This window comes from Calidris pugnax, unplaced genomic scaffold, assembly GCF_001431845.1.
Source record: "Calidris pugnax isolate Ruff unplaced genomic scaffold, ASM143184v1 scaffold247, whole genome shotgun sequence".
Classification (NCBI taxonomy): domain Eukaryota; kingdom Metazoa; phylum Chordata; class Aves; order Charadriiformes; family Scolopacidae; genus Calidris; species Calidris pugnax.
Genome location: NW_015090980.1, coordinates 1,758,846 through 1,778,725, shown reverse-complemented (window position 1 = coordinate 1,778,725; position 19,880 = coordinate 1,758,846). Strand labels below are relative to the sequence as shown.

Sequence of the window (19,880 nt, the reverse complement as noted above, 5' to 3'; positions counted from 1 at the left end):
GGGGGGGGGGGGGGGGGGGAAACAACCACCCAAACCCCATAGCTAGTTATAATACCACATCATTTCACGAGATCAGGCAGTGCCTGTGCCCAATCGGCGGGTCTGAAGGAAGCAGAGCTCTGGCGTCATCGCCTCCTTTTAAAGAAGTAAAGCAAGTCATCACTCCGGGTTATGTAAGGCTCGGGCTGTGCCAGACTTGGTGCCACCCTCTCAAAAAGGAACCCGCCGCCGGAGAGCCCGGGAGAGGGACAGAGGAGCCACAGGACGTTTTGGTTTGGAGTTTCCCCCTGCTGAGGATAAGCAGAGGAGATCGGGAAAGAGTCCGTGCTTCGGGAGGGAGCAGGGAAAGGCTGAGCGACCGACCCGCGCCATCGTCAGTCCGTAACTCCCTGCGAAGGGGGCTGGGGACCGCGCTCCTCGGGAGCTCATCCTTCCTCCCCGCAGCAGCCCTCCAGCCACACCTCGCCCCGCTGAGAATAACCCAGTTCACAGGGTTAGTTAAAATGCTGGAATCAGTCAATAAAACCCCCAACAGATCCCAGGGGCCGCTCCTCCCACACTCCTCTCCGTTCCTGTGACCTTCCCCCATTTCCTCCCGGATTTACGGGCAAAGAACCCAGAGACAAGGGACTTCCACCTGCCCCATCACCCTCCGACACCCCAGACTGCCCCAACACAAACGAAACGCCCAGCAAGGCGACCTGCAGAAAAGGAACTAACAAACCGTACAGTACTGCCTGTTCTCAGCAAAGCACAAAGAGAATTTTTTTTATTTTTTTTTTTTTTAATGTCACCATTTAAGGAACCCAGTAAAACCACTTGAAGGGAGCTGGGTGCCTGCCACGGGAGCTGCACGGGCACTAGCAGCTCCCATCCAAGGCACTGGGTACAGGGACACTTGCTCGCCGGGCAGGTCCAAAGCCCTCAGACTGCGCACAGAAACACCATTTGTTCTGAAAGACAGACTGTACTACAGGGAAACTGCCAGAATAAAAATAACGGGTAAAATATGCAGCTGTCTCTAACGAAGCAAAGTTCCCAGAGAAATCAGTGGGGCTTCTGCCTAAAGGAGAGGCAAACCTCCTTCCCTGCAATCTCAGTGTAACCTTTCTGCACCACTCAGTAGCCAGGATGGCTAAAACTGCAAATGCTCATATCCAGGCTCTTTTCACCTTTGATACTAACTATATCTTTTCTATTTGATTTAGCTGGGTTGTGGAAACGCAGCAGACAGCCAGCTCCTAACCTTCTGGGTCTTAGGAAACCAACACGACTCTCCAATGTAAGATTTGCGGAGGCGGGGAGCGTATGCTTAACAGACACAAAGAAACTTCAGAAATGCTCTTATCCTTTTCCAGAACTGAGAAAACAATTAAACCCCCTCAATTTCTTAGTTATAGCAAGTCATCTGGGAAATGCACCCAGTATCTTCCAAGTTAGACGCAGGTTGGGTGAGTTACCCACAACCAGCTGACCTGAGGCTGAGCCCCACAGCTTGCACCCCAACAGTAATAACATTTTTAAAACCCCTGATCCATAAGGATCATTTTCTAAGGTAATGCAGTTTCCCATAACTATTTGGTAAGGTTTAAACACATGCCAATATGCAGGATATTAATTCACATGTATATTCTTTCAGACGTAGTGGTTACACTTGTACCCCCTCTATGATACCACTCTTTGCATGCAATTATTGGCTTGAAGACAGTCTAGGAAAAGTCTAAAACAAGGATTAAAATCTACCTGGTTGCTCAAGAACAGCAGAGTGCACTGTGGTACACAGAAGTTCAGGTTTGGTTTCCCAGGCTTACAAAGATCAGGGCAAGTGCAGAGGCAACAACCTTACTGTTGGGAAGAGATTTGCTTCCCCTTCTAGATTCTTTAGAAGCAGCATTGGTGGGCTCTAGAGGGAGCTGCACCCAGCCACAAGAAACCAAAATAAAAGAGTAAAGATAGGAAAGTAAGTCCATCGAGAAGGAGAAAAATGGAAAGATGTCAAGCCACCACTCTTCCCCTCAAGATACCCACCCTTGCGCTGTGCAAACAGTAACTTGCAGATTAAATTATTACTCATTGGCCCCCACTACTCTAGGATATGTACACACAGAGCAAAGGAACCCTCCTGATCGTCTCTCAGTGCTTTTCCAGATTTTAGCAAGTCCTGAATTTTGTTTCTTTCTCCATCTTTTTCTCCAACTCATCCATTTTCAATCAACAAGGCTCTCCACTCCAAGCCTACTCCAACAACCCAGCACCTTTCTGTAGCCCCTGCCACCAGCCTCTGGCTAAACAACAAGGATGAGAGATCAAAGCACACGTATCACCACTCTGGGGCAGAAAGCAAGAAGCCATCGAGCCCACTGTGCCCATGTACTGCAACAGATGGAAGCATCTCATTAAAGGCTTCCTCAAAGAGCAGCTACAGTCCCCAAGGCCACCTCAACCTTGGGATGCCCATCTACCCTCGATACCACCCAAACACACAGCTCTGAAAAGCTGCTTTCTAAAAGGAGTTGAGAGATTAAAGAAGTTAGTATGTATCTGCTCCTCCTCTTCTTAAGGAATGCATTTCATTTTCTAGTAGATAGGGAGGACAACTCAAAACCAGTATTTCCTAAGAGAAAATGCTGTGCAGTCTGGTCAAAAGTAGAAGGCAAAGAGGTTTCAGGCTGTGGGACTAATCTCCATTTACCAATACAAGCATAACCATCCAAATCAAGTAAAAAGTACAAGTAAATTAGTTTCTAACAGCAGCTCCTTTTCTTTTTTTCCCTTCAGCAGTATGGGCCTTTCAAATCTGGGTATAAAATGATACAAAATGGGATATCATTTAGCAGAGTGTTATTCAGGAGGCTGCCTCCACACTCTTCCTCTGCCTCTCGCTTTCATACAGGTGAGCATAACATGACCTAATTTATGAGAATAACTTCAGATGAAAAGCAAAGAAAAAACTTCATGTACATGAGCAGGAGGAGCCTGCTAAATGCACAGATTTATATCAAAGACTTTCCTTTCTTCCCCTGTAAGGACAGATATTTGCTCTATTCCCAACCCCACACATCCAGCTGGGGACTCCCACACACACCAGGGTTTTGTTTTGTTCCAGCACTTTGCTGGGGAGAAGAAAAGACTGAACGACTTTGGGGTGGGAACCACATGAATAACACGATCTCCAAAAAAACGAGCAGCAGCTCCCTGCACCTCAAGGATACATTCATGTATCATTCAAAAAAATATTAACCCACACTTCCACATGCCTTTAAAAACAGATTTCGAAAATAATTTCAGCTTTAATAATTCCAGGTATTAATGAACTTTCTAGTAAGTATGGTGTTAAGTACTGATTTTTCCCCTGAGGTTAGACAAGGAAATTACGCAGGCAGCTAAAAATCAATTTCACTTTCAATGTAATTGCACCTCTTTCTGCATGCACCATGATGATGAGCCACAAAGAACCATAAAGGAACATCATATTAAACAAAATCCACTCCTGCTACAATTTCATGCCAACCACCACGTGAAAATTGTACACAAAGCTTATCCAGCAGTACCCCTTTAGCTAATCGGGCTTTCCTCTAGCAAGAGTTCAAAGAAAGCAAAGAACTTTTCAAACCTGAATCGACATTGGCTGCCATCTGAAGTCAAGTACTCCTGCCTTGGTATCTTGGGAAACTCAAAACTGTGAGCACCAAGTGGCAAACTCAAGTTCAGACAAAAAGCAGTCATTGAAATACGTTCTGGATCATGTCCCAGAAACAAGAGGTACCTCTGTTTGGATCTGTCACGATACTATCAAATGTTGTAGACGGGGATGAGCGGTTTTAAGAGGGCAGGGTGAGGAAAAAGTTCTCCGTCTCCCCTCACTAATCTCCTGTGCCAATCTCTCAGAGGTTCTAACACATGGCCCTGGTGCCTTCACCCTACTAAGAAGCTGGGATTTCCAATTCTGCACCACCAACACAACTGTGCTCCTTGTTCACTCCTCTCTTAGGGTCCATACGTCCATAGAAAGCCCACACAAATCAGTTTTGGTTTGCTCCAGCACTTTGTCAGGGAGGAGGAGGAACAGTATGAGTCCAAGGTTGGAAGAGGGAGCACAGACTGCCTCTATCTTTGAGTCCAAGGTTGGAAGAGGGAGCACAGACGGCCTCTATCTTCTCCTGTTCTCCACGTCAAACAGAGATGCTATGGAGCTAGCACACCCTCAGCCCCAGGGAAAGAAAGAGAGGATGGAACATGAAAAAGCAGGCAAAGCCGACAACGCAGGGCAGAATACAAGGCTAATTGCATGGAGAATGTCATATCACAACAGTAGTATCTAATACACTATTATTTGGTGTTGCCTGGTACATCTTCAGAACTGCAGTACTACCGTGGTAATGGAAAACTGTCCACTGCTGTGCCCCAGAAGTACCAAGCCCAGTCCCTGTCTGTTGTACCACACACCCTGCAATGCAAGCACAACCAGCAGCTGTTGAGAACCGTGTCTGAACGCCTGTGCTCACCAAGGCATCTTTCAGAACACTGGAACAGCCAGCTCTTACTGAGCTACACTAAAAAAATCCATTTAACCCATATACTCAGAGGTAAGAAAACAAGCAACTTCCTGTCACTATTAATAGCAGAATTACAGCAAGATGTATGAGTAGGAGACAATGAATGCCAGAGACTTCAATCAGAACAATCCAAAGACATTCAGGAAGTGAAAAACACCCAGATCGCTACAGTGGGATTCATTCAAACATTCCTCTCCAGCTTTCCTTGGGAAAGCTCAGAGGCACAAACAGTCCCTGCATTTGAAATGATGTGTAAAATCCATATTGGGGGTTTGTTTCCTTTTTGCTCAAATTAGCTTTTATTCCTGTGGAGCTCCAACACAGCCCTGAGCAACCACCGGGATCAGAGAAAAAGCGCAGGACTTGAAACAGCCCTTTATCTCCACAGTCATCAGTACACAGCACACTTCGAGTCAACAGGATTTAGGGAGTTAACGAAAAAAGTTCTTAGCAGTCACGCACGGGTATCGCAAAATCGAACATGATAAAACAAGTGCTGCTACCCACAAGTGATGAGAAAACAGAGGCAGTGGGCAGGGATGAGAAGGCTGGAAAAGCAGTGGAAGCCTCCAGCTAGGATTGAAGCGTGCTGCCAGGGTGGGCGTGCAGTCTGGCAGCCACCAGGAAGGGGTTGTGTGTGTCAAGGTAGGTATGTCCTGGAAGAAGTGCTCTAGAGAAAAAGACTCAAGTTATACGAGCCCTGACGCACCATGCCAAGGTCCATTAACTGACCAGCACCGAAGAAATGTACAAAGGATGTAAGCTGTGTTTAATTAACTCCCACTTACTCAGAAATATTCAGAAAGCTAGCCTTCTGTGCTCCTTTTCTTCCTTGGGGGCAGGGGAGGAAGGTTCAAGAACTGCTTTCATCAAGACTGAAAGTTTGTACCATAAACATCCAAACTAAAGTAAACCCTAGACCATCTACGGGACAGCCTATACTAAATGGAAACAAAACTTGAGGTTCTCAAGTCAGAAATGAGGAAAAACTGCACCAAAAGTGAACATAGCACTCTTAATTAACAAAATGGGGAAGAACACAATTAAAATCCTGAAAACCAAAGCCACCACAAGTGTTAATTCCACACACAACCTATACCAAAAGGACAAAAACAATTTAAACGTGCAAAACACAAGTCACTGCTGAGACCAGACTATCCACCACCAAGAGGAGAGGACAATATTACATTAACCCTGGAAGGTTCATAAGTAATCTGAGTCACCATCAAAACATGAAAAACCTATGTTCCCAAAAACAAAGCCACTATTTTCCCAGCAAGCAGTAAAAAAAAATAATATTAGGTTTATAACTGTTGTAACCACTATTACTTAAAACAAGTAATCAGTTTCCATCTGGAGAAAAAAATATATATAGTCTGTCACCTTTCCAATGAAATAACTGTGAAAGATTAAAATCTTTTCATTCTTAAGAGTGCTAGAAATATGCAAGAGCCCTTCCACAAGGGAAGGATCCCCCCAAAATCCCTGATGGAACATCTACAGAACAACCACATTACCAAGAGGGGAGGAGAACAGCACCGCTGGGAACAGGGAGAACAAACTTTTAACAGAAATTATTAAAATTAAGCGTTTCAAAGGTTCATAGTATAAACATTAGAGCACTTCCTTCCTTCTTGTGAATAAAAGTAACTATCTGTTCCTAAGAGGATTTTTATGAACGAGGGTCATCTACAAAGAGACAGGACTATAAACATCAGATGGGCAAAATAAAATGATCCTCTTAACTCTGAAGTCAGCTATATTTCATAGGCCAAACAGCAGGAGACTGGTTTTATATTAGATGGAAGGTAATATAGATGTCAAGTGACATTTCTGAGGCAGTATGTAGCTGTGAAGAGATACCAGGAAAAGCAGAGTGGACACCTCCACAGAAAACAATAATTATACAGCTAAGCACACATCCTCGTACTCTGGAAGGCAGAATTAAAGCTGAAACAATCTGAAACCTCAGAGGCCATCTAGCTTAGCTCAGGGTGGGTAAGAGAGAGTTTTTTCCATACCTAATGAACAACGATCAAAGCATTTTATGTTAATTATATGTGAATCCTTTTTTTATTCTTCCTCTTTATTTCCTACATTTGTTAAAATTTATTTTTAATTAGTAACTAAAGAAATATAAAGTATAAACACGGTTCTAATGTTTTAAGATGAAAATAAACAGCTGTCATTAACAGCTAGCGATGTTCTGATATACCTGTGTTAATTCTGTTTGCTTTGGAAAGGATAGTCCCAACAAATGATTATGAGCATCCAGCCACAATAATATAGATGTAGATGATAAAATACATTGGTCTATGATAAAAAAACCATAGAGAACGAGCCAGTTGGACATGACATACAACCACTCCTCTCTGTTAATAAAAGTTTGTCTACAATGTCACGCTTCCTATTGCTCTGCTGGTGAAGGCTCCTGTGAACAAAGTGACAAGGTCACCGCCAGGCTCTTTGAGGCAAAGTAATTTCCCTTTTTTCTATCTCCTGGGAATTCCTTTGTTTCTTTCCTGAACTAACACTTTGATTTCTCTTACTTTCTCATTAGAGAAAGCCATCACGTGAATAAAACCAGAACAATGAAATTCATTTGTGTAAATATTTTATAAGCATTTTAAATCAAAACAGAATCTTCGTGCAGCACATGGCTGAAAGAATACTCAAAAAAACCAAACCAACAAAAAACCCAAATCAACACACAAGGACGACAATGTACTCTGAAACCAAAAATATTTTAGTAACTAGAGTAAGAGAGAAATACGTGTCTTTAACACATTCTACGCTAAGAAAAGGAAGACTGTTCTCAGTAGGTTGAAGTACATGCATTCACAAATCTGCACGCCCTTTGAAATCATTAAAAATCACAATTTTAAAGGAAGCAAATGCAGCATCCCCTCAGGCTCCGGTTGTAGTTTTATGATAAAAGGAGTCTGGTGGCAAACACAGCACGGGGAATTCCCACCTGAGTCACGCACTCCTGTCTACGTGCCCCAGAACATCCCCCCTTCTGCTGGACCAACAAACATTTCTAGGATCGTGTCATGAACCAGAGCAGTTACCTAATGTTGCTTAAATGTTAACCCACACAGCACAGGTCCACAAACAGCCATATTGCTCCTAAGCAAAGAGGAGAGTGGGGCAGTTATAACTAGGTGAGAAAAGGTGATGACTTAATCAGCACTGCCACCTTTCATACTGTAAAACAGACAAACCAACCCACCCCGACCTGTACAATGTCAGAAAAGAATATTTTCCAGTTGTTAAAGTTGAATATTGTAAGTAAATGAGAATTGCCCAAAACATCCATTGAATTGTTTACCTATGGGCAAGACAGTGATGTAAATATATTAATTTTCACCAGATCTTTTTAATAATACAAGTAATTGTAAATTGATTTATTTACTTCTTTATATAATTGCTTCCCCAAAATCTGTAGCTATTTTAAAAATTCTACCCTCCTTAAAATTTATGCTCGTGGCTTCTTCTCATGATGGAAATTTTTTTTGGCCAGGAGTACAAATTTAACCTACATTAAATCCCTGTTTAAACTAAACACCCACATAAGCACTTCTCTCTACCAAGCACTGGTCAAATCCTAACCCTTATGCAACCTAGCAAGGTGTCACTCACCGAAATTAGTACCACCAGTTTTGTGTAACAAACGTGTGCAGGGATTCACAGCCTCATTCACTTACCACTCTCATCAAGTAAGTCCTCCTCGTCATCCCCATCATTGTCCTCCTCCATCGCCTCCTCCTCATCTTCCTCCTCCTCCTCTTCCATATCCTCCTGCTCCAAGTCCGGGTCCAGGTCCGGATCACTCCCTGAGATTGACTCGTCTGACATGATTCCCAGTGGTGCTCCTTGTGCATTACCTGCTCATGTTCTACCGTGAGGCAGCCCTAGGGAAAAGAGGAGAGGTACAGAATGAGCCCAGTAAATCCCAACCTTACAGCCTCAAGGCTCAAAATCAGAGCAGAATTACTGCATAGAAAAAACACAAGTCTGCCATCAGTCTTTTAAATAACAGTCGTGTCAGACTGTGCATTAAATCCTGTATAGAAGATGGACGCCATAAGCAGTGTATCATAGTGATATAGGCCCAGCATCGCAGAATCAGTATTAGGACCAATATATTAACTAATCACTCAAAAAAACACCATTCTTGGTACCCTTGGCATGTACACAGCAGAAATACTCCTAATACAAAATCTGATTATATAAAGATGCAAAAATAAATACAGTACATGAACACTTTCAGAACACTACCGTCCAAACGTGAAGCACAGAAAAAAGGCTCAGTCTCCGAATCCCGTAGGGGTACCTGTTACCCTGATCCCCGAGCACTGCAAGCATCATTGCAGAAAGCAGAGCGTGGGTCGCAGACAGAAACCACCCTCCTGACTTAGCTGTACCCACTGCCAAGGTCACTCAGCTTCTCCTCACAGACCGAGGTCTCTGTTCCAACCAACCGAGCAGAGGAGGCGTTACCTTGATGACCGTACAGACAGAAGACAACCAAGATCTCATTTTTAAGGGCTGTGTGTCCCTTTGAATAGCAGGGTAAGAAGAAAAGCAAACACAAAGGAAGGATGGATGAGAGAGAATTTGCATTTCCTTCCTCTAAAGGACAAGGCCAGAGCTGGCCGGGCAAAACTCCCGTTACGCTACTCCAGCGCATCACAGCAGAAATCGTGGTACAAAACAACAATAAAACCTACAGAGAGGGCTAAGGCAATCACAAAGTCACAAGTTTATCTGTTCAGATCATGTACTGCCACATCTGGGCAGTGATGCCTATCTGGGCTCTCCTCTTCCATGTGCAAAGAATTATCATAAGGGAGCTGTGTAAGATGGCCTAAAAAAAACAAACCCAAAAACAAAAAGAAAGAAACACAACAAGAAAGGAACATAAGAAAAGCACCTTGATGTCAAGGAACATAAAGCAGCTGATGTGTACAAAAATAAAAAAAATTCAAGCCTCAGAAGAATTACTACCCACACATTCCCCAGAAAGCTTTGAAGAAAAAAGAGGGAAGCATTTCCTTGTTATTCATTTTCCACTGCCCCTACTTCCACATTTCCAGTGTAAACTACAAAATGTTGAGAAGTAATCAGCCATATTTAAAAAAAAAAAAAAAAAGACATTTCAAAGCAGATAAAGCAAAATGTGTATCTACAAACGCTTCAAGAAACAGAAAAATTTCATTTTCAGCTGTGTCTCAGCAGCGACTAGATGAGCTTAGAGACTTGAAGGTTAAAGACACAACTCAACACCCCTGTAGCTGGGCTGAAAATCTAACTGTCAAGTACACCGAGTTATTCCAGCTGAAGTCATCAGTTCCTGCTTTGCCTCTCTCAGCTCCTCAATAACACTGAAGAGTGTCTGAAGGAAAATAAACACAAGGGAGGAACAGGCTTTGTGCAGATTGCTATTGGAAGGGGACGCCTTTCACCGCTAGGTCCCAGGAGCACTTTCCCACCAGGCAAGAGAGGACTGAAGTCCATACACAATTACACATGTCACACAAAATAAGTTGGCTGAGTCAAGCAGACGGTAGAAAAGGCCAAAAATCTAAATTAGCTTGGGTGGATTCGTGCCAGTTTACACAAGCCAAAGAGATTCATTCAGCTCCTGTGCTCTGCTGGTGGGCAGGTACTGAGGCTGCTGAGATATGGTGACCCTCAGCACCCCGAACCTTCTGACATCTGGTGGCTTCAGGCAAGGGCTGCAGACACAAAGCAATGTATTATCACATGTTTTTCTGTGTATTTTAAAACAGCAGCTCATTTGTACTTTCAGATAGCAACAGTGTTTCCTTCCAGCTGATATTCAGCCTTAAAGAAAACAAACATTGTATTACTCTTTATAGGTTGTAGTTAAACCTGTAACTGTAAAGCTACCTGTGTTTCCTTATTCTTCAGAAGAAGATGGTCAGCAGCGTTAGCCTTTGTGGATCTCTGCTGGTCACCTGGGATTTCAAGAGGATGTATTTATTCCCATGTTGTCCATACTGTGCTATAAAGCAACTCACTTGCTATCTGCTGGAAACCATATCAACTATCCCAACAAATGAAGCACCAACCCAAAAAAAGCCCAAAGGAAAAAAAAAAAAAATACAAACACTACTAAAATGGCAGGATTGAAGTCTCATCTACAGCAGAAGTGCTGTAATGTCACTAAATGCTGTAGGTCAGAGAATGACACATGATACAGTTTCTCCATCACTATCCTCCTCTGTATCATCTCTCATGTGTCATTGTTTGTTGCAGAACCTAAGAAAAAAAAAAAACAAAAAACAAAAAAAACACACAACACCCAAACGACCAAAAAAACCCCCACCACACCACAAAACTCTTACTGAAAATTGTGTGTAGGAAAGGATATGGGTCCTTGTATTTCTATAAATAAAATCAAACCCAGTGGAGAGCAGCTATCTCAGACTGAGCACAAAAGGGGTCTAATCCAGGCTTTATTTTTGTTTAGCAATAACTACATGTTCTTTCTAAGCTAACTCTTGACACCCGTTCAGCAGCCCCAGCCATATGCAGGAGAGTTAAACAGAAGCTTTCGAAAAGACTTAATTAAATCTTGCAGAAGCTGGGCGAAACAAAGACTTAACTCCTCTGTGCCTATTGTCACGCTGCTGCTCGTCTTCCTCCCTCCCTCCCATCCTCCTCCTCCTCGGCCCTGGCAGCTCAGCGGCCGCTCTCCGCTGCGTGGGGTCTCGGGAGGGCTGCCACCCTGCGAGGTGGCAGCGGGGACAGGGCAGGACGGGCAGGTAGGCATGGCACAACCGCGAGACTGCCCTGGTTTCTCACACCGATCTGACCCAGTTCGGAGCCTTCCGCCAAGGGGAATTACACAACAGGGCCAGATTGGAGCTGCCGCCACTCTTTTATGGCTGAGTTCCTCCCACCTGCCCCATCTCTTGCCTTTGCACACACAGGGGCAAGGCCTAATCGCTGCAGGAAGGGCACTTTGTGAGAGATAAACAGATTACCTTCGGTTACTGTTTGTCTGGACTTCCCAGGTGTCCTACATGAGATGAACCATCGAGGATCCTGCCCTGCCACAGAAAAGGGAGCTGCACCCCAAGCAATATGCCATAAGGAGGGTTACCAGCACTGAGAAACACAACCCAAACCTCCCACACCACCACAGCTTACAACCGAAACCCACAAGTCCATACAGTACGGTGCCCCCTTCAATACCTGGTGAGGCCACCCAGACAGCGGGGTGAAAACACTTGGAAAAATTCCTCTTGCTTACTCAGGGAGGAGAAAAGAGCTGTCATGTTTATCCTACCCCGGTAGTTAAACCCTGCAATCAACTGCACATCAAATTAACATCCAAGACAGCCTCTCTCATGTATTATGTCCTGTCTTTCAAGAAAGATAAAAATAGTTCTGAAATTTTTTTTTGGGGCTTTGCTTTTTTAAGGTAGAACATTTCAGATAGCAAGTAAATGCCAAGCGATGATGATGGCCACCTCCTCAGCCCACACAGAAAGAAGGCCCAGGTCTGGACAAGGAAACTTTGAGGGCTTGCAAATTTGGACACTTTTCTGTTGTCCTCAGGTTTTTCTTTCATTCTGCAAAGGGTTAAAAATCACCGTTTCTTCTTACGGATGAAGTCAAGAGAGAAATGTGAAAATGAACTTCTTTACTTCTACGTGATAGTTTTTCACCATGGGGTCACACGTGCCATAAGCCAAACTACTCAGTGAAACAGCAAACAAACTTCATGGGATCTGGTGACTTTCCCCATTTCTGTATAACTTCACCATTTCATCAAAGGACTCATCAGCACTATAAAAAATAAACTATTATTTAATTAACTATTACAAACCAGTAAAAAGGAAGGATGCAGGAAAGGGCAGACTGGGCTCCTTCCCGACCTGAGCAAGGAGGAGCAGGATTCCTCTGTACCTCCAGGAAGTCACCGAAGCTAAAGTGGCTTTACAGAAGCTCTTTGCCTGCCACGACACAAGTGATTTAGGCACAGGACATGCTCATTCCTGAGCACACACCCATCCCATACAAATCCCTTCAGAAAGGGCAGGTTTAACACTAATGCTACTCTGGTGATGAACAGTAAAGAGGATTCCATCACCTCCCCAACCTCTAGCCCAGCCCAATATCTGGGACTCATCAAGATTTGTCCCTTAAAGCCTGTTTTGTAACCAAGACTCCACATTGGTCATTGTGGTGCCTGGCCATGGGAACAGGATCAAGCACGCTGGCAAATCGCAAGAGGATTTGCACAGACAGTTTCATAAAACCAGGTATTTCAAAGTCAGTGCTGCGTAATGCCCTTCAGTTTCTGCTACACAGTCATGTTTTATGGTAATAATCATTTCCTTTACCTTTTTTCTTTGGCAGCGAAACAACGAAATGGTTGGTTGGGGCAATAAGATTCCTCTTACACACTCAGCTCACAAACCAACACTTCAAACTGGATGCGTACGGAGGTGACTGCTGGCTCCTCAGGAGAAACCTCATCTTTTTGCTCAATAGCTGCTAGCACCGTTTTGGTAGCTTATAGGAAGCTTTCACTAACTAATGGAAATTTGTCATAGAGCATACAAATGGATCACTAAAGAAGTCATGAGCTTAAGCTTCCCTGTAAGATAAAAAAAATATCTTGTAACAGTTTGCAAGTTGCAATATTATTGCAAAATAACAACAACTACTTTTCTGTTCAATTTCAAAAATCTCAGAAGAAATAAACCTGAGATCAATGGGTTTGGACAGTTTGATTTTAACAAACATTAGAACCTCTCTAATTTCTGTTATGTAACATATTAACATCTCTATTTTACATTATCATGTAAAAAACAGCAGGAGGAGGGGAAATCACTTAAAAGGATAAATATTTTCTCAAATAAGAGCCAACAGTGTAACTGACCAACACGAGTATTGGTCTAGCAGATCCCCTATATGTTTTTAACAAAGCAAAAGTGTTTACTGAAAAATCAACAGCAACTTCTTTCCCCCAGTGATAACCCCCACAAACTGCATTTAAAGCCATCCTTAATTGACTATTTCATGATTTAAATCCCTTCTTCCTTTGCAGTCTGAGACTGTTAAGACTCGAGCAAAACAGTTCTTCAGCTGTGACTCACAGATAACTGGTGGCCCCACATCGCTAACTGGGAAGGAAGAAAACAATTCTCCTCCTTCATTTCCTCTTGTTCTAATCGCAATGAAACTAAGTGGCATTGATCCCCCTCTAAGTGACGTCTTCCCTACAGCAATATTAAACTGAAGAAAGCAAAAAGCAGCAGCCTGTAAAATTCTAAATTGGAGAGCACCTCACAGAATCACAGAATGATATGGGGTTGGAAGGGACCTCTGGAGATCATAGGCCAAAGCAGGTTCACCCAGAGCAGGTTGCACAGGAACGTGTCCAGGTGGGTTTTGAATGTCCCTGGACCCCCCTTTTGAGGAGGGCAAGTGCTCTCCCCCCACACAAACACAGGCACAACGCAGCCAGTCTTTGCCCACATTTGATGCGAGTATTAAGGAGCCCACTGTGATTTGTGGAGAGCAGGAATCGAGGGAAAGAATAACAGAGTGCTTTAAAAACCACTTCCATAGATCAGTTTCAGGAGTTGCAGGACCTGCTCTTTTATTCTCCTTCCTAAAAGGCACCACAATAGTAAAAACCGCCAGAAACTGGTTGTTCCCTGACAACAAACAACAACAAAAGCTGCTGGGAGAAGGGGTGGGAGAAAGTAAAAAAAAACACCCTAAAACCAGCCCATAAAGAAAGAAAAGGGAGAGTTAATCCTTCTCCTCTGACACGAGAGTGCCGGAACGGAGAATGTGACAATGAACATTACATAAGGCCCGGCTCCCACTGCGCCCCCGAACAAAACGAGCTCCCGCCAGTCAATGGCAGCATCTGCAGATCATTACACAACCCGGACGGGTGGCACCCGTGTCACCCACCAACCTCCTGCCACAGCGTCCCCGCTCGCCCACACTCCGGGAGGGATGAGGGTACACCCCACTGCCCACAGCACCTACGTTTTGTAACCTTTAAAGTAAAAAAAAAAAAACCTTGAATGGTCTTCCTAAGATGTCAGTGCCCACCTCCACACAGGCTTCAGAAGGCAGCAACCAGCTCTTTACCTCTGGACAGAGTCAGCAGAAATGGGCAAACCATTTCTAAGTTTGTATATATAATTGTCTGCCTAAACAATGTTGCATTGCTTTCAAAAGCAATTTTATTTAATCACATTAAAGTAGAAATCAACTCTTCCCTTTAAAATACTCGGAACATCCTCACCAGTGAGCTGCCCTATCTAGAAGAGTGGTTTGTTTTGCGCTGCATAAAATTTCGGGCTGTCTGAGGTAAGAAGCATGTGATCGGTTTTGCTTCGTTAATTACTGATACTCATCTGGATTAACACCATCACAAACGAACAGAAATTTTGTCTCTTACTTCACAGAATCCCTGTTTATGTTTTTAGCTCTGGCAACTGTTGTATAAATGGCACTCGCGTTCCCTGCTAAAGAAAACGTTGAGAAAAGGAAACTTTCCTTCCCTGATCACTGTTTCTGCTTTCAAAGCAAACAGCATTTCAACATAAAAGCCACTTTCAAGTGTGCTTTTACAGGTTTTGCCCATGACACATGTCACACAAAATAAGTTGGCTGAGTCAAGCAGACGGTAGAAAAGGCCAAAAATCTAAATTAGCTTGGGTGGATTCGTGCCAGTTTACACAAGCCAAAGAGATTCATTCAGCTCCTGTGCTCTGCTGGTGGGCAGGTACTGAGGCTGCTGAGATATGGTGACCCTCAGCACCCCGAACCTTCTGACATCTGGTGGCTTCAGGCAAGGGCTGCAGACACAAAGCAATGTATTATCACATGTTTTTCTGTGTATTTTAAAACAGCAGCTCATTTGTACTTTCAGATAGCAACAGTGTTTCCTTCCAGCTGATATTCAGCCTTAAAGAAAACAAACATTGTATTACTCTTTATAGGTTGTAGTTAAACCTGTAACTGTAAAGCTACCTGTGTTTCCTTATTCTTCAGAAGAAGATGGTCAGCAGCATTAGCCTTTGTGAATCTCTGCTGGTCACCTGGGATTTCAAGAGGATGTATTTATTCCCATGTTGTCCATACTGTGCTATAAAGCAACTCACTTGCTATCTGCTGGAAACCATATCAACTATCCCAACAAATGAAGCACCAACCCAAAAAAAGCCCAAAGGAAAAAAAAAAAAAAATACAAACACTACTAAAATGGCAGGATTGAAGTCTCATCTACAGCAGAAGTGCTGTAATGTCACTAAATGCTGTAGGTCAGAGAATGACACATGATACAGTTTCTCCATCACTATCCTCCTCTGTATCATCTCTCATGTGTCATTGTTTGTTGCAGAACCTAAGAAAAAAAAAAAAACAAAAAAACAAAAAAAACCCAACACCCAAACGACCAAAAAAACCCCCACCACACCACAAAACTCTTACTGAAAATTGTGTGTAGGAAAGGATATGGGTCCTTGTATTTCTATAAATAAAATCAAACCCAGTGGAGAGCAGCTATCTCAGACTGAGCACAAAAGGGGTCTAATCCAGGCTTTATTTTTGTTTAGCAATAACTACATGTTCTTTCTAAGCTAACTCTTGACACCCGTTCAGCAGCCCCAGCCATATGCAGGAGAGTTAAACAGAAGCTTTCGAAAAGACTTAATTAAATCTTGCAGAAGCTGGGCGAAACAAAGACTTAACTCCTCTGTGCCTATTGTCACGCTGCTGCTCGTCTTCCTCCCTCCCTCCCATCCTCCTCCTCCTCGGCCCTGGCAGCTCAGCGGCCGCTCTCCGCGGCGTGGGGTCTCGGGAGGGCTGCCACCCTGCGAGGTGGCAGCGGGGACAGGGCAGGACGGGCAGGTAGGCATGGCACAACCGCGAGACTGCCCTGGTTTCTCACACCGATCTGACCCAGTTCGGAGCCTTCCGCCAAGGGGAATTACACAACAGGGCCAGATTGGAGCTGCCGCCACTCTTTTATGGCTGAGTTCCTCCCACCTGCCCCATCTCTTGCCTTTGCACACACAGGGGCAAGGCCTAATCGCTGCAGGAAGGGCACTTTGTGAGAGATAAACAGATTACCTTCGGTTACCGTTTGTCTGGACTTCCCAGGTGTCCTACATGAGATGAACCATCGAGGATCCTGCCCTGCCACAGAAAAGGGAGCTGCACCCCAAGCAATATGCCATAAGGAGGGTTACCAGCACTGAGAAACACAACCCAAACCTCCCACACCACCACAGCTTACAACCGAAACCCACAAGTCCATACAGTACGGTGCCCCCTTCAATACCTGGTGAGGCCACCCAGACAGCGGGGTGAAAACACTTGGAAAAATTCCTCTTGCTTACTCAGGGAGGAGAAAAGAGCTGTCATGTTTATCCTACCCCGGTAGTTAAACCCTGCAATCAACTGCACATCAAATTAACATCCAAGACAGCCTCTCTCATGTATTATGTCCTGTCTTTCAAGAAAGATAAAAATAGTTCTGAAATTTTTTTTTTGGGCTTTGCTTTTTTAAGGTAGAACATTTCAGATAGCAAGTAAATGCCAAGCGATGATGATGGCCACCTCCTCAGCCCACACAGAAAGAAGGCCCAGGTCTGGACAAGGAAACTTTGAGGGCTTGCAAATTTGGACACTTTTCTGTTGTCCTCAGGTTTTTCTTTCATTCTGCAAAGGGTTAAAAATCACCGTTTCTTCTTACGGATGAAGTCAAGAGAGAAATGTGAAAATGAACTTCTTTACTTCTACGTGATAGTTTTTCACCATGGGGTCACACGTGCCATAAGCCAAACTACTCAGTGAAACAGCAAACAAACTTCATGGGATCTGGTGACTTTCCCCATTTCTGTATAACTTCACCATTTCATCAAAGGACTCATCAGCACTATAAAAAATAAACTATTATTTAATTAACTATTACAAACCAGTAAAAAGGAAGGATGCAGGAAAGGGCAGACTGGGCTCCTTCCCGACCTGAGCAAGGAGGAGCAGGATTCCTCTGTACCTCCAGGAAGTCACCGAAGCTAAAGTGGCTTTACAGAAGCTCTTTGCCTGCCACGACACAAGTGATTTAGGCACAGGACATGCTCATTCCTGAGCACACACCCATCCCATACAAATCCCTTCAGAAAGGGCAGGTTTAACACTAATGCTACTCTGGTGATGAACAGTAAAGAGGATTCCATCACCTCCCCAACCTCTAGCCCAGCCCAATATCTGGGACTCATCAAGATTTGTCCCTTAAAGCCTGTTTTGTAACCAAGACTCCACATTGGTCATTGTGGTGCCTGGCCATGGGAACAGGATCAAGCACGCTGGCAAATCGCAAGAGGATTTGCACAGACAGTTTCATAAAACCAGGTATTTCAAAGTCAGTGCTGCGTAATGCCCTTCAGTTTCTGCTACACAGTCATGTTTTATGGTAATAATCATTTCCTTTACCTTTTTTCTTTGGCAGCGAAACAACGAAATGGTTGGTTGGGGCAATAAGATTCCTCTTACACACTCAGCTCACAAACCAACACTTCAAACTGGATGCGTACGGAGGTGACTGCTGGCTCCTCAGGAGAAACCTCATCTTTTTGCTCAATAGCTGCTAGCACCGTTTTGGTAGCTTATAGGAAGCTTTCACTAACTAATGGAAATTTGTCATAGAGCATACAAATGGATCACTAAAGAAGTCATGAGCTTAAGCTTCCCTGTAAGATAAAAAAAATATCTTGTAACAGTTTGCAAGTTGCAATATTATTGCAAAATAACAACAACTACTTTTCTGTTCAATTTCAAAAATCTCAGAAGAAATAAACCTGAGATCAATGGGTTTGGACAGTTTGATTTTAACAAACATTAGAACCTCTCTAATTTCTGTTATGTAACATATTAACATCTCTATTTTACATTATCATGTAAAAAACAGCAGGAGGAGGGGAAATCACTTAAAAGGATAAATATTTTCTCAAATAAGAGCCAACAGTGTAACTGACCAACACGAGTATTGGTCTAGCAGATCCCCTATATGTTTTTAACAAAGCAAAAGTGTTTACTGAAAAATCAACAGCAACTTCTTTCCCCCAGTGATAACCCCCACAAACTGCATTTAAAGCCATCCTTAATTGACTATTTCATGATTTAAATCCCTTCTTCCTTTGCAGTCTGAGACTGTTAAGACTCGAGCAAAACAGTTCTTCAGCTGTGACTCACAGATAACTGGTGGCCCCACATCGCTAACTGGGAAGGAAGAAAACAATTCTCCTCCTTCATTTCCTCTTGTTCTAATCGCAATGAAACTAAGTGGCATTGATCCCCCTCTAAGTGACGTCTTCCCTACAGCAATATTAAACTGAAGAAAGCAAAAAGCAGCAGCCTGTAAAATTCTAAATTGGAGAGCACCTCACAGAATCACAGAATGATATGGGGTTGGAAGGGACCTCTGGAGATCATATGCCAAAGCAGGTTCACCCAGAGCAGGTTGCACAGGAACGTGTCCAGGTGGGTTTTGAATGTCCCTGGACCCCCCTTTTGAGGAGGGCAAGTGCTCTCCCCCCACACAAACACAGGCACAACGCAGCCAGTCTTTGCCCACATTTGATGCGAGTATTAAGGAGCCCACTGTGATTTGTGGAGAGCAGGAATCGAGGGAAAGAATAACAGAGTGCTTTAAAAACCACTTCCATAGATCAGTTTCAGGAGTTGCAGGACCTGCTCTTTTATTCTCCTTCCTAAAAGGCACCACAATAGTAAAAACCGCCAGAAACTGGTTGTTCCCTGACAACAAACAACAACAAAAGCTGCTGGGAGAAGGGGTGGGAGAAAGTAAAAAAAAACACCCTAAAACCAGCCCATAAAGAAAGAAAAGGGAGAGTTAATCCTTCTCCTCTGACACGAGAGTGCCGGAACGGAGAATGTGACAATGAACATTACATAAGGCCCGGCTCCCACTGCGCCCCCGAACAAAACGAGCTCCCGCCAGTCAATGGCAGCATCTGCAGATCATTACACAACCCGGACGGGTGGCATCAGCATCACCCACCAACCTCCTGCCACAGCGTCCCCGCTCGCCCACACTCCGGGAGGGATGAGGGTACACCCCACTGCCCACAGCACCTACGTTTTGTAACCTTTAAAGTAAAAAAAAAAAAACCTTGAATGGTCTTCCTAAGATGTCAGTGCCCACCTCCACACAGGCTTCAGAAGGCAGCAACCAGCTCTTTACCTCTGGACAGAGTCAGCAGAAATGGGCAAACCATTTCTAAGTTTGTA

At 43.8% G+C, this 19,880-nt stretch overlaps 1 protein-coding gene across 2 annotated transcripts in view; it reads right to left on the bottom strand.

Annotated features, from left to right (window-relative positions):
- The window catches only part of RAD54L2 (RAD54-like 2 (S. cerevisiae)), a 49,097-nt gene extending 40,627 nt beyond the window's left edge, over nt 1-8,470 (bottom strand). For both annotated transcript variants that reach the window (XM_014953543.1, XM_014953541.1), the window contains exon 1: nt 8,264-8,470. In XM_014953543.1, coding sequence (XP_014809029.1) covers nt 8,264-8,414 — 151 coding nt within the window. In that variant the 5' untranslated portion in view covers nt 8,415-8,470. The remainder of the gene's footprint in view (nt 1-8,263) is intronic.
- Nucleotides 8,471-19,880: the final 11,410 nt, after the last annotated feature.